At 42.8% G+C, this 14,533-nt stretch overlaps 1 protein-coding gene across 1 annotated transcript in view; it reads left to right on the top strand.

Annotated features, from left to right (window-relative positions):
- Positions 1-6,810, top strand: part of ell2 (elongation factor for RNA polymerase II 2) — a gene marked incomplete at its 5' end in the record, with an annotated part of 38,965 nt that extends 32,155 nt beyond the window's left edge. Inside the window, 5 exons of the mRNA XM_083939619.1 lie at positions 69-816; positions 2,590-2,662; positions 3,061-3,232; positions 3,582-3,626; positions 3,771-6,810. Coding sequence (XP_083795745.1) covers positions 69-816; positions 2,590-2,662; positions 3,061-3,232; positions 3,582-3,626; positions 3,771-3,887 — 1,155 coding nt within the window. The 3' untranslated portion in view covers positions 3,888-6,810. The remainder of the gene's footprint in view (positions 1-68; positions 817-2,589; positions 2,663-3,060; positions 3,233-3,581; positions 3,627-3,770) is intronic.
- Between the last annotated feature and the right edge of the window lie 7,723 nt (positions 6,811-14,533).

Genomic DNA, 14,533 nt, shown 5'->3' with positions numbered 1-14,533 from the left:
CTCCAACACACACAACCCCACAGCGATGTATGCAATTTTCCAGCTAAATTCTGGGTATTGTCTTCCAGAAGCGCAAGCCAGACTTTGACTTCATACATCCTTTGGCACCTAAGAAAGCCCGCATCTCCCACCTCAGCAATCGAGGGCCAGCCACATCTTCATCCTCCTCCTCTGACCGCAGCGAGGACAAGGGCAGCCTCAGTTCTAAACGCTCGTCCTTCCCCCCGAACAACACCTCGGTCCCTCCCACCTATCTCCCCATCTCGTCCCACCCTCCTGCACTCTCTTACAAGCAGCCCAGCCCAGCCTCCAGATCCAACTCACCCAGCACCCCGGAGGGCTGTGGCACCCAGGACCTCCCTATGGACCAGAGTTCCTCCTGCAGAGACACTTCACCCAGCCCCTTCACCTCTGATAGGACCCTGCAGGACCACTGTTGGCACCCGGTCCCAAAGCCCAGGCAGGCCATCTCCCCCAGCCCCCCCCATACTCCTCCGGATCCTTGCACCTCACACACAGTTACCTCCACTGTCATCACAAGCCCTCCCTTGTCCAGCAGCACCAAAAAGGAGTATAAAAATAAATCCGAGAAGCACAAAGATAAGGATCAAGAGAGAGAGAAAGGGAAAGGAAAAGGGAAAGAAGGGAAAGGAAAAGGAAAAGGAAAAGGGAAAGGAAAAGGGAAAGGGACTGAAAAAGGTAGCCGTACTCTCATTGTAGCAGAGCAAGCTGAAGAGACTACTGGAGCCAAAAAGAAGTGCAGCGCTGAGGAAGAGAACGGTGAAGTTATGAACAAGAACCCTCAGAAAGATCATGGTGCGTTTCTGTTTTAATTCGTTATTATTGACAACATCACTGAGTCAAATGTTTAAAAACTTAAAATGGCCAAAACAGGTTTTACTTCACACATCTCAAACGACTATCTACTACACTATTTTTACTTATTACAAGGTTTATTTTGTCAACTTCTTAATCAGCGAGTGGTAATTTTGTTGAGGCCACTTTAAAGTTGTATTTATCTAATTTAGTTTTTTATGAACATGGAATTAAGTACATGGGATGGGAAAAAGGGTTGTTCACTGTGTTATTCCCACAGAGAATTAGCAGCAATTCAAGCGATGACTGTTGCGTTACTTTCAGAGTCCTGGTCCATGCTGGCACACTGGCTCACTGTCATTGCTTATGGGACAGAACAGAGCCATCACTAGTGTTATTATAGGCCTTTTCCATTGACACTTTCTGCCACGCCAAGTGGGCCACAATGACGTCTCCCCCTCAAAGAAAGCTGTGTTGCTTAACTCAAGTCATGTCTGTGCAGCAGGACAGAGCGAAAGAGTCAAAAGTCTCTGAGTTCAGCTCTTGGTACTTGTGTGCCTTCTAACTGAATCTCTGTGGTCTGAAGTTTAGTTTTTCTCCTGTTTGAACTTTCAGATATATGCTTTTTATTTTACTTTCATTCCTCCGTATCAGAGCCGTGTTAAGTGACTGCTGATGAAAACCCAACAGTTTCTGATTTTGCTGCTTCACAATGAAGGCATTTAAATAACAACATAGCAGGGGGACTGTTGTAGAATTTATAGGAGTCTAAATGTGTTTCTGCTGTTTTGCAGCAGCTCTTTGACCACCAGCTTCTAAACAGAAAGAGCAGACATTGCCATGTCAGAACAGGATTGTTTATAGTCCTTTATGTTTGAGAATTCAGCCCAACTTAGCCGAACCAGACCAGACCATTGTATGGAAAAAGGCTTATTAGTAACACCCGTGCTTGTCCCATGATCAGTTAAAATGTATGTTGTGAAAAAGGTGTAGTATAATATTGCTCTGTGTCTGCTAGGTGCTGGTAATGGTTTATGGCTAGAATATATTGGACAATAACGGCTTGTTTTGAAGTTTCTTTGCCCAAGTCGCCATAAATCGTTTGAAAGAGCTTTAATGTTTTCAAGAAAGGTATTATAATATATAAAATGAAATACCATTGAAACACCAGAGGTCAGCAGAGTGAATATACCTTTAAATCCAGCTTGAGTCCAATTTTTAAAGAACTCTGTGTGTGGGCGTGCCTGTGAGCATAGACATGTTTTGTGAGTGACATGTCTCCTCCGTCCAAGTTTTCAGCCACTTTATCTTTCAGACTTTGGATTGTTGCTCACCGTGTTTCAAACGTTTATCTCTGTTTATTTCTGTCAGAGCCTACCCAACCACACACAGTTTGATCTTTGATTACACTGATGCACTGGATTGATATGAGCTCTTGTTTACTCTGTTGTCTTTACCTGACCTGGTTTACCTGAAGTGTAAATGTTGTGGTTGTAGTTCGAGAGATTTTAATGACTCCTAATAAGCCGGGAGCTCTTATTTCATATATTTTTCAGTGCACGTATGCATAATTTAATGTCTCTTCCTTTTGTGTGCCAGTATATTTAAAAAAAAAAAAATAGCAGACAACACCAACATCACTGTTGGTTACTTTAAACAAACAAAGCTGTGCATGTTTTAACCATGCTGCTATGAAAAGACAGTGTTGGTTGTTAGTATGATGGATTATCAGTGCAGTATTAACATTCTCCCCACTTTCCTCTTTCTCCTCAGACTCTTCAGAAGAAGAGAGGCCAGTCCAATCCACTGAATTCTCTTCTAATATTGAGATGTCTGACTATTTAGTGTGAGTAACATTGATATACCTCAAAGTATTAGAACACAGGAAATGCAGCAATGAACACAGATGTGTTTAATTTGTGTAATCTGGTATTTTTCTTTCTTTGCTGTACTTGAACGGTTTTGCACTTTCCACGTCATTGGTAACGAGTGCAGGCAGCATGTTCTCCATTACACAAATGGAGGAGCTTAACAGGACTCTCACCTTTCTTTAAAGATCATGACCTTTTTAGCGAGGTGTATTCTAAACAAGTAGAGTTAGGGTGGAAGTTTGCTCATGGGCTAGTGCTGGTTTTGGTCTTAAAATTATGATTTCATATTTTCTTTCGTCACAGTTATAACATTTGTGTGTGAAACCACTTTTTAAGAACTAATTCAGATAATTTTTCTTTCTTGTGTTTACAGGAAGTACACGCCCATCGAGTCCATGGACCAGCGGAAAAGCTACAAGGATGACTTCAGTGCAGAGTATGATGAGTATTGCCTGCTATACGGTCGCATGGGGAGTATCAACCGCATCTTTACCGGGCTGGATGCCAAGTTACAGAAGCCAACACCTGGCACCAAAAAACACCAGGTCATATGATTTAGCATGAATACACTGTACTTATGTCGATGTTACCAGTTTCATATACCAGTTTTTTCCTAAAGCCACATACGGTATAACCCTCATGGTGGATTTGTTGTGGATTTCCCATCTTAAACAGCATCGTCATCATTTACATGAACTTTCAGAAAAGGTAGCTGGTTGAAGTCTTAGTCTTAATTGCAGCTTGTAACTGTGAATGGACCAGATTTCACAACATTCTCACCCAAACTGGTTAACACTTTTTCCTGTTGCAAAGATAGTGAATGCAAGGTATTCTATTTGTAACATTTGTAAATGATGTGGATTTGCATTTAAAGTGATCCTTTTATTTTTACAGAAGGTGCAAGAAGAAATCTTGAAAGAGTACAAAAAGATCAAACAAGTGAGTAGTTGCATAGACTTCAGTCTGATAAGGATGTTATTTTCTCTCTTTAGCCTTTAGGTTCATTGTTTGGTAGTTAAACACAGCAGGAGTTTCTTTTGGAGTGATGGCTGGTGTCTGATATTATGTGTGTTTGTTTTACAGCACAGCCCAAACTACCGCGAAGAGAGGCAGCGCTGCCATTACCTGCACAACAAGTTGGCCCACATCAAGCGTCTAGTAGCTGATTTTGACCAGCGCGGAGCCCAGGACAGGTGCTGAGAGCACATTACACAACATCTTCACTAATCAGTATTGAGAAAGGAGTGTCGACCAGGAGGGGGTGTCCAACTGGCTGTTATTTATTAGCCCCCTTCAGTTACTGCCTCCACAACAGCCACCTCTCTTCCTTTGCTTTTCCTATCACCCCTCTCTCATTCCTTTGCTTCTTTTTCGATCTTTGATTCCACTGGCTTCATTGTTGCCCCTAATCTTGAAAATCCCACTTTGACTTTTAGCCCTATCTTTTGTTTACTTTGTTTCTTCTCAATGATCTCCTGTGGAATTTCATACCACTGGACCAGTGGAAGGGGCTGCCTGCATGTGTGAAGGACTCTTATCTTCAGGCAAGAAAAAAGAACAAAAAAAAATTGTATTTATTTTTTTGAGCATCACAGAAAATATTAACTTGTATTTAAGTAAAAAAAAAAAAGAAAGAAAGAGGGAGATCTATTTATTTTGGGACTTGCAATGCAAAGAATAGTCCGCAGATGATATATTGTTTAACTTTTGTTGAAAACGATGCAAAAAAATTACCGTGGGCCTTATGTATTTTGACTTTGTGAAGCCATTTTGCACGCAAGATCCATTATGTCATCTCATTTGGCAAAGATGTCTCTCCTGTCTCATTTCCTCTCTTTTCATAAAAACTGTACTGGATAACCTTGCTTCAACACTTTACTGTCGTTGCTGAGTTTGAGGCTGAAGGGGAAGGAAATGAGACGGACAGGAAAAATCATTTTGTGCTGATAGAGAAGCAACAACAGTATGTGTGCATGGATTGGTAATTTAGTTGTAATGGCCACATACAGTGGTGAGGGTGGGGTAACTAGGGGCAGTATTCTCTGCACCAACAGTGTTTTGTGTTCACGGTGCATTATGGGTGCCTTAAGGTGTTTACACTTGGAAATGTCGAGTTGGGCCAACCCCTAGGGTCCACAGGCAACACAAAGAACTGTGTGTGTGTGCATGTGTGTGTGCGTGTGTGAATTGTATGAGTTACAAATTGTATGAGTGTCCGTACGGTTGTGCATTATGTGGAGACAGGTGTAAGAAAAACATATAAAAAGTGAGAAACATGAAAAACAACCAAAAAAAGCTGCTATAGTGTTTGACCAGCCAGAGCACTCAGGATCAACCTGGCTGGAGTAACAGTACCTGATCTTAATTGAAGAGGTGTCCTTATTTAGTAATCCTTATTTTGTAATCCCTGGAAAGGCTGCGTCCACCTCTTCAGCTTTATCCAGTGGCAAAGAGCCTGTGTTTCTGTTCTAGAAAGAAGCGAAAACATGTCATCCACCAGAGGACAGATCTGTGTCATGATTTCAGCTGTATGTGATTCTCAGTTTGAATTCTGCAGAGCAGTGAAAGATTAAGTTTTTTTTCTTTTTTTTCAACATTCACACAGATTTAGTTAAATGGATGGATGGATGTATTGCTTCTAAAAAAGAGTCTTTATTTCAACAAGGGAAAAATTGTTTACAAACCTGTGTTAGAATGTTTGCCAAAAAATAAATACTTTTCTGGTACTGCATCCATTGAGTAAAATTTCTGATTTGGGCTTAATTTTATGAGATATGGATACTGGAATATGTGTCTCATTCAATGTTAAACACCATAAGGTGTGGGGATGTGAAGAGTCACTGTGAAAGATCAACAACTGAAAGGTGTTGACTCCATTTTCGTAGTGGTCAGCTCAGTCTGGTCTGATTATTTATATAATATATATTTATATTGAATTCATTATTATTAATTATAGTTTAATATATATAGGAAAAAATGTAGCCCATTTTCCCCAGATTGCAGTAAATGTTGGCCAGCTCTATTTCATGTACATTTTGGTCGAGGCATTCTGTCAAATAGTCAGTCTCTGCAGCAGACTGGCTGTTTTGTTCAGCTGTCAGAATCAATTTAATATATTCACAGACCTGGCTTAGCTTGTTGTCTCAAGTTATTTTGGACAGAAACTCACCACTTGTATCTTGGTTGTGTCACAATTGCAGACTAAACATGTTCGCAAGAGTTCAAGCTCTACTTGAGATTTACACTTACTACGGCTTCGGGATCCTAGACCATCCTGATCTCATGAGCTCCATTAAATTTAACTTGTAGATCAGTCTGGTAATCTGTGGCAGAGAAAATTTAGAGAAGTTTGCCCAAGCGACCGAACCAATCAGCGTTGGTTTTGAGGCTTAAAGTGTGACGCAACGAGAAGCGACTGTTCAGTGTAAACAACATGGCGGCTTCTGTGGATGAGATGAGCGCAGCTATCGAGCAAGCAGCTTTTTTCTCTTGGATCCTTCTGTTGGAATATGGACCGGGAACCTGAAATTGTGCCTTTTATCCGTTTATTTTACGTTACACTAACCGCAAATATCCTTTACCGACATGTTGTTTACTTTGCCTCGACTCTCTGTTAGTACGTCATACGCTTCGTTGATCTGATTGGTTGATCTGGCCTGTCTATCACCAACATAGGTGGTGACAGACAGATGGTTTATCCGATCAGCAACCAATATTTCTGCCTCTTCTCAAAAGATCTCTAACCGAGTGTTCCCAGTGAGCACATGCAAATTATGCGAATCAATCCAAAATGACGGGTCAGGTTAGTGGGCTACAGGGTCAGTGCTTTAATTCATTTTTTCCCCCTGTTTTCCTTTTGCAATGGTCATTGCCCAGAATTTAGGTTCAGAAAAGGCCACTTCAGCAAATGCATGATGCCTTCAAGGTGTTCTCAATCATGTGCATCCTCTTCTCTTCTGAACATTTCTGTCTTCATCAAAAACAGATTGATTTGAATTGGGTCTGATCAATTATGTTACTCATCGTGGTGGGAGGGAGGAGGCGTGAGCAATAGTCTTAATGAGGAAGTAACAAAGTTAAAAATGCCCTGGCAGTGTTTAGATGTGAGAAACCACTGGAAATCAAGTGGATTTCGGGTGGAATCTGATCCTGCCCAGCTGAAAATGTAAAAGATATTTCAATAAAAATATATTTAGTTTTACCTGGAAAATGTCTCCTGTTGTATGTTTTTTTTATGATTCTTCAGCCATTTGAAAAATAAATAAAAACTGGATATAACCTAGAACGGAGCAGAAACACTACCTGCTGGGGTGTGGCAAAGCCTATAATCTTGCTTTGCCACACCCCACTCCAGTGCTGGAGTTTAATAAAGGTGATTTATCCAATTCAGGAAGTGACATTTCATATGCAGTGTCCTTCAAACCTTCCACAGGTCCAGATTTGAAAGATTTCAAACTGCTATTACAATGATTATTGCCTGTTTTATTTAGATTTTGAAACATTGAACCTAAGTGGTTTTACCTGCAGTTTAGTTACTGGAAACTTTTCAACATGCAAACAATCAGGTTTATAAGAGCTACATCTAAACATAAAAAAGAAGGGACCTAGTGGGATATGGCTTTCTCACTTTAATAGCAAGTATATATAATAATATGAGTAATAAACTTTATATCGTATAGACAAGGAAGAGGGTTCTACACAGCTGCATACATAATCTATATCCAGGCCTCAAAAAAACCCTTGTGAGAATAGATTTGAATTTGAAAACTTGACTTTAGTTTGTGATCATGCTACTCACTATTAAATATTGCTGAATTAACTGTTTTAGCTTTCCCTGCAGCAGCAACAGTAAGAACTAGGGATGAAATCAATTATCGATTAATTGTCGATAAGAAATTACTCAATAAAAATTAATTAATTGCAATTAATTGCGTTTTGAACCCGTACTTGATGTACACGCAGGAATGAAATGGTTTAAACTGACTTAATACTGGTCATGTTTTGGAGGTTTTTACACCTCTGAATGTCCCCGGATTTAGTCTCAGAAATCTAGTCACCTTACTCTATGGGAAGAAATCAACAGTGTTTAACTGATTCATTGACTTTATTTCTCCGCCAACATCAGACTGATCTGATCAGTAAGTGTAGATACGGTTGATATGTTTAATACACTAATACAGCGTGTTAAAAGTCAAGTGTGGGCCGATCCACTTAATAAAATGTAAACGTATCTGTTCTGTGAGATGAGCAAGTGACAGTCGTGACACCACTAGTGTCTCGCTCTCTGTGGAGCAGAGAGGGGCCAAAACGCGTGCTAAAGTGCCCTTAAGGAGCCAAAACACATGTGAAAGTGCCCTCCATGAACCAATACGTGTGCTTAAGTGCCCTTGAGGAGCCAAAACGTGTGGTAAAGTGCCCTCTAGGAACCAAAAAGAATGCTTAAGTTCTCTCTAGGAGCCAAAACGCATGTTCAACTGTTCTCTAGGAGCCAAAACGCATGTTCAACTGTTCTCTGGGAGCCAAAACTCATGCGAAAGTGCCCTCTTGTGAACCAAAACGATTGCTAAAGTGCCCTCTAGGAGCCAAAAAGTGAGCTAAAATGCCGTCTAGGAGCCAAAACACATTCTAAAGTGCTCTCTAGGAGCCAAAACGCTTGCTAAAAAGTCTTCTAGGAGCCAAAATGTGTGTTAAAGTGTTCTCTGGTAGCCAAAACGTCTGCTAAAGTGCCTTCTTGTAAGACACAAAGATTGCTAGATTGACCTCTAGGAGCTAAAACGTGTGCTAAAGTGCCCTCAAGGAGCCAAAACGTGTGCCTCTAAGAGCCGAAACGTGTGCTAAAGTGCCGTCCAAGAGCCAAAACGTGTGCTAAAGTGCCCTTAAGGAGCCAAAACGCGCGCTAAAGTGCACTCAAGGAGCCAAAACGTGTGCTTAAGTGCCCTCAAGGAGCCTAAATGTGTGTTAAAGTGGCCTCTAGGAAACAAAAGGTGCGTTAAAGTGCCCTCTAGGGGCCATAAAGCGTGCTTAAGTTCTCTCTTGGAGCCAAAACACATTTTAAAGTCCTCTCTAGGAGCCAAAACGTGTGCTAAAAAGTCTTCTAGGAGCCAAAACTAAAGTGCTCTTTAAGAGCCAAAACATGTGCCAAAGTGCCCTTGAGGATATCAAATGTGTGCTAAAGTGTTCTCTAGGAGTCAAAAAGCATGCTAAAGTACCATCTAGGAGCCGAAACGTGTGCTAAAATGCACTCGAGGAGCCAAAGCTTGTGCTAAAGTACCCTAAAGAAGGCCAAAACGTGTGTTTAAGTGCCCTCTCGGAGTCAGAACGCGTGGTAAAGTGCCCTCTAAGAGCTGAATGTGTGCTAAAGTGCCCTCTAGGAGCCAAAATGCGGGCTAAAGGGCCCTTAAAGAGCCGAAACGCGTGCTAAAATTCACTTGAAGAGCCAAAACATGTGCTAAAGTGCCCTTGAGGAGCCAAAACGCATGTTAAAGTGCCCTCAAAGAGCAGAAATGTGCGTTAAAGTGCCCTCTCGGAGCCAAAACACTTGCTAAAAAGTCTTCTAGGAGCCACAACGCGTATTAAAGTGCCCTCTAAGGGCGAAAATGTGAGTTAAAGAGCCCTCTAGGAGCCAAAACACGTGCTTAAGTGCCCTCTAGGAGCTGAAACGCGTGCTAGAGTGACCTCTATGAGCCAAACCGTGCGCTAAAATGCCCTCTAGAAGCCAAAACGCATGTTAAAGTGTTCCCTGGGAGCCAAAACACGTGCTAAAGTACCCTTCAGAAGCCAAGACTCTAGGAGCTGAAATGTGTGCTAAAATGCTCTCTAGGAGCCAAAATGTCGGCTAAAGTGCCCTTGAGGAGCCAAAACGCGTGCTAAAGTCCACTCAAGGAGCCAAAGCGTGTGCTTAAGTGCCCTCTAGGAGCCAAAACCATGTGTAACTGTTCTCTGGGAGCCAAAACGCATGCGAAAGTGCCCTCTTGTGAACCAAAATGATTATTTAAGTGCCCTCTAGGAGCCAAAACACATTCATTCTAAAGTGCTCTCTAGGAGCCAAATTGCTTGCTAAAACGTCTCTAGGAGCCAAAATGTGTGTTAAAGTGCCTTCTAGGAGCCAAAAAGTGTGCTTAAGTCCTCTCTAGGAGCCAAAACGTGTGCTGAAAAGTCTTCTAGGAGCCAAAACTTGTGCTAAAGTGCTCTTTAAGAGCCAAAACATGTACCAAAGTTCCCTTGAGGAGCCAAAACGCGTATTAAAGTGCCCTCTAGGAGCCAAAACGCTTGCTAAAAAGTCTTCTAGGAGCCAAAACGTCTGTGAAAGTGCCTTCTAGGAGCTAAAACGCGTGCTAAAGTGTCTTCTAGGAGCCAAAACATGTGCCAAAGTTCCCTCTAAAAGCTAAAATGTTGGCTAAAGTGCTTTCTAGGAGTCAAAACGTCTTCTTAAGTGCCCTCTTGTTAGCCAAAGCCATTGCTAGAGTGCCCTCTAGGAGTCAAAATGCGTACTAAAATGCCCTCCAGGAGCCAAAACGTGTGTTAACGTGTCCTCTAGAAACTGAAACGCGTGCTTAAGTGCACTAAAGGAGCCAAAATGTGTGCTAAAGTGCCCCCAAGAAGGCCAAAACGTGTTTCATAGTGTCCTCTAGAAGCCAAACGCATGCTAACGTTCCCTCGAGGAGCCAAAACGGTTATAAAATTGCCCTCTGAAAGCGAAAAAGTGAGTTAAAGGGCCCTCTAGGAGTCAAAGCGCATGTTACAGTGTTCTCTGGGAGCCAAAACCACATGCTAAAGTGCCCTCTAGGAGCTGAAACAGTTGCTAGAGTGCCCTCTAGGAGCCAAAATGTGTGCTAAAATGCCCTCTAGAAGCCAAAACTAATGCCAAAGTGCTCTCTAGGAGCCAAAATGCGTGTTAAAGTGTTCTCTGGGAGCCAAATTGTGGGCTAAAGTGCCCTTGAGAAGCCAAAACGCGTGCTAAAGTGCACCCGAGGAGCCAAAGCGTGTGCTAAAGTGCCCTCTAGGAGCCAAAACCCGTATTAAACTGTTCTCTGGGAGCCAAAACACATGCGAAAGTGCCCTCTTGTGAACCAAAACGATTGTTTAAGTGCCCTCTAGGAGCCAAAACGTGTGTTAAAGTCCTCTCTAGGAGCCAAAACGTGTGCTAAAAAGTCTTCTAGGAGCCAAAACTTGTGTTAAAGTGCTCTCTAAGACCCAAAACATGTGACAAAGTGCCCCAGAGGAGCTAAAATTTGAGCTAAAGTGCCCTCTAGGAGCCAAAAACCCATGTTAAACTGTTCTCTGGGAGCCAAAACACATGCGAAACGGCCCTCTTGTGAACCAAAACGATTGTTTAAGAGCCCTCTAGGAGCCAAAACATTTGCTAAAATGCCCTCTAGGAGCCAAAATGTGTGTAAAAGTGCCTTCTAGGCGCTGAAACGCGTGCTAAAGTGTCTTTTAGGAGCCAAAACGTGTGCCAAAGTTCCCTCTAGGAGCTAAAATGTTTGCTAAAGTGCTTTCTATGAGTCAAAAGGCCTGCTTAAGTGCCCTCTTGTAAGCCAGAATGATTGCTTAAGTCCTCTCTAGGAGCCAAACGCATGTTAAAGTGGCTTCTAGGAGCCAAACCTGTAAAAAAGTGCCCTCTAAGAGCCAAAACATTTGTGAAAAAGTGCTCTCTAGGAGTATAAATGCATGCTAAAGTGCATGCTAATTAAAGTTCCCTCTGGGAGCTAAAATTAGTGGTAAATTGCTCTCTAGGAGTCAAAATGTGTGCTAAAGTGCCCTTGAGGAGCCAAAACGCGTGCTAAAGTGCACTCGAGGAGCCAAAGCGTGTGCTTAAGTGCCCTCTAGGAGCCAAAACCGTGTGTAACTGTTCTCTGGGAGCCAAAACGCATGCGAAAGTGCCCTCTTGTGAACCAAAACGATTATTTAAGTGCCCTCTAGGAGCCAAAACGTGTGCTAAAATGCCCTCTAGGAGCCAAAACACATTCTAAAGTGCTCTCTAGGAGCCAAAATGCTTGCTAAAAAGTCTCTAGGAGCCAAAATGTGTGTTAAAGTGCCTTCTAGGAGCCAAAAAGTGTGCTTAAGTCCTCTCTAGGAACCAAAACGTGTGCTAAAAAGTCTTCTAGGAGCCAAAACTTGTGTTAAAGTGCTCTTTAAGAGCCAAAACATGTACCAAGGTTCCCTTGAGGAGCCAAAACGCGTATTAAAGTGCCCTCTAGAAGCCAAAACGCTTGCTAAAAAGTCTTCTAGGAGCCAAAACGCCTGTGAAAGTGCCTTCTAGGAGCTAAAACGCGTGCTAAAGTGTCTTCTAGGAGCCAAAACATGTGCCAAAGTTCCCTCTAGAAGCTAAAATGTTTGCTAAAGTGCTTTCTAGGAGTCAAAACGTCTGCTCAAGTGCCCTCTTGTTAGCCAAAGCCATTGCTAGAGTGCCCTCTAGGAGTCAAAATGCGTACTAAAATGCCCTCCAGGAGCCAAAACGTGTGTTAAAGTGTCCTCTAGGAACTGAAACGCGTGCTTAAGTGCACTCAAGGAGCCAAAATGTGTGCTAAAGTGCCCCCGAGAAGGCCAAAACGTGTTTCATAGTGTCCTCTAGAAGCCAAAACGCATGCTAACGTTCCCTCGAGGAGCCAAAACGCGTATAAAAGTGCCTTTTAAAGCGAAAATGTGAGTTAAAGTGCCCTCTAGGAGTCAAAGCGCATGTTACAGTGTTCTCTGGGAGCCAAAACCGCATGCTAAAATGCCTTCTAGAAGCCAAAACTAATGCCAAAGTGCTCTCTAGGAGCCAGAATGGGTGTTAAAGTGTTCTCTGGGAGCCAAAACACATGCTAAAGTGCCCTCTTGTAAGCCAAAACGATAGCTAAAGTGCCCTCTAGAAGCCAAGACGTGTGCTAAACTTCACTCTAGGAGCTGAGATGTGTGCTTAAATGCCCTCTAGGAGCCAAAATGTGGGCTAAAGTGCCCTTGAGGAGCCAAAACGCGTGCTAAAGTGCACTCGAGGAGCCAAAGCGTGTGCTAAAGTGCCCTCTAGGAGCCAAAACTCGTGTTAAACTGTTCTCTGGGAGCCAAAACACATGCGAAAGTGCCCTCTTGTGAACCAAAATGATTATTTAAGTGCCCTCTAGGAGCCAAAACACATTCATTCTAAAGTGCTCTCTAGGAGCCAAAATGCTTGCTAAAACGTCTCTAGGAGCCTTTTGTGAGCCAAAACAATTGGTAGAGTGCCCTCTAGGAGCCAAAACGTGTGCTTTGGTGCCATTGAGGAGCCAAAACGCGTGTTAAAGTGTCCTCTAGGAAACAAAAGGTGTGTTAAAGTGTTCTCTATGAGCTAAAATGTGTGCTAAAGTGCTCTCTAGGAATCAAAAACGTGTGAAAAAGTACCCTCTAGTAGCCAAATCGCGCGTTAAAGTGTTCTCTGGGAGCCAAAATGCATGCAATAGTGCCCTTGAGGAGCCAAAACTTGTGCTATGGTGCCCTTGAGGAGCCAAAAAACGCGCGTTAAAGTGCCCTCTAGAAGCCAAAAAGGGGGGAAAAAGTGCCCTCTAGGTGCCAAAATCTTAATGTGCGCTCTAGAAGCAGAAATGTGGGCTAAAGTGCCCTTAAGGAGCCAAAACACGTGTGCTAAAGTGTCCTCTAGGAACCAAAACGTGTGCTTTAGTGCTCTCTGGGAATCAAAAACGTGTGAAAAAGTGCTATCTAGGAGCCAAAATGTGCGTTAAAGTGCCCTGTAGGAGCCAAAAAGTGTGCTTAAATTCTCTCTAGGAGCCAAAACGTGTGTTAAAGTGTTCTCTAGCAGCGAAATTGCATGCTAAAGTTCTCTCTAGGAGCCAAAACGTGTGTTAAGAAGTAATCTCTAGGAGCCAAAATGTGTGCTAAAGTTCACTCCAAGAGCCAAAGCGTGTGTTAAAGTGCCTTCTAGGAGCCAAAATGTGTGAAAAAAAGTGCCCTCTAGGTGCCAAAATGTCAGTTAATGTGCGCTCTAGAAGCCAAAATGTGGGCTAAAGTGCCCTTAAGGAGCCAAGACACGTGTGCTAAAGTGTCCTCTAGGAACCAAAACGTGTGCTTAAGTGCTCTCTAGGAATCAAAAACGTGTGGAAAAAGTGCTCTCTAGGAGACAAAATGCATGCGTTAGTGCCCTTGCGGAGCCAAAACGTGTGCATAGGTGCCCTTGAGGAGCCAAAAAACGTGCATTAAAGTGCCCTCTAGGAAACAAAAGGTGCGTTAAAGTATCCTCTATGAGCAAAAATGTGTGCTGAAGTGCACTCGCTTGTAAGCCAAAACGTGTGCTTAAGAGCCCTCTAGGAGCCAAAACGCGTGTTAAACTGTTCCCTTGGAGCAAAAACGCATGCGATAGTGCCCTGGAGGAGCCAAAACATGTGCTTAGGTGCCCTTGAGGAGCCAAAAACGCGCGTTAAAGTGCTCTCTAGGAGCCAAAATGTGCGTTATAGTGCCCTCTAGGAGCCAAAATTCATTCTAAGGTGCACGCTTATCGTCAAAGCAATTTCAGTCAAAAGCAATCTATTTGGCTTACAAGTGCATGCTTGTAAGCCAAATAGGTTGCTAGAGTGCCCTCTGGGAGCAATAACGTGTGCTAAAGTGCCCTTGAGGAGCCAAAACACGTGTTAAAGTGCCCTCTAGGAGCCAAAACGCGTGCTTAAGGTCTCTCTAAGAGCCAAAACGCATGCTTAAGTGCTCTTGAGGAGAAAAAACGTGTGAAAAAGTGCCCTCTAGGATCCAAAACGTGTGTTAAAGTGGCTTCCAAGAGTTAAAGCGTGTACTAAAGTGCTCTGTAGGAGCCAGAATGCATGCTAAAGTTCACACTTGTTAGCCCAAACAATTGCTAGAGTGCCCTCTAGGAGCCAAATTGC

This window comes from Echiichthys vipera, assembly GCF_963691815.1.
Source record: "Echiichthys vipera genome assembly, chromosome: X".
Taxonomy (NCBI): Eukaryota; Metazoa; Chordata; class Actinopteri; order Perciformes; family Trachinidae; genus Echiichthys; species Echiichthys vipera.
Note: the sequence above shows the minus strand (reverse complement) of the source record. Positions and strands in the feature narration are given on the sequence as shown.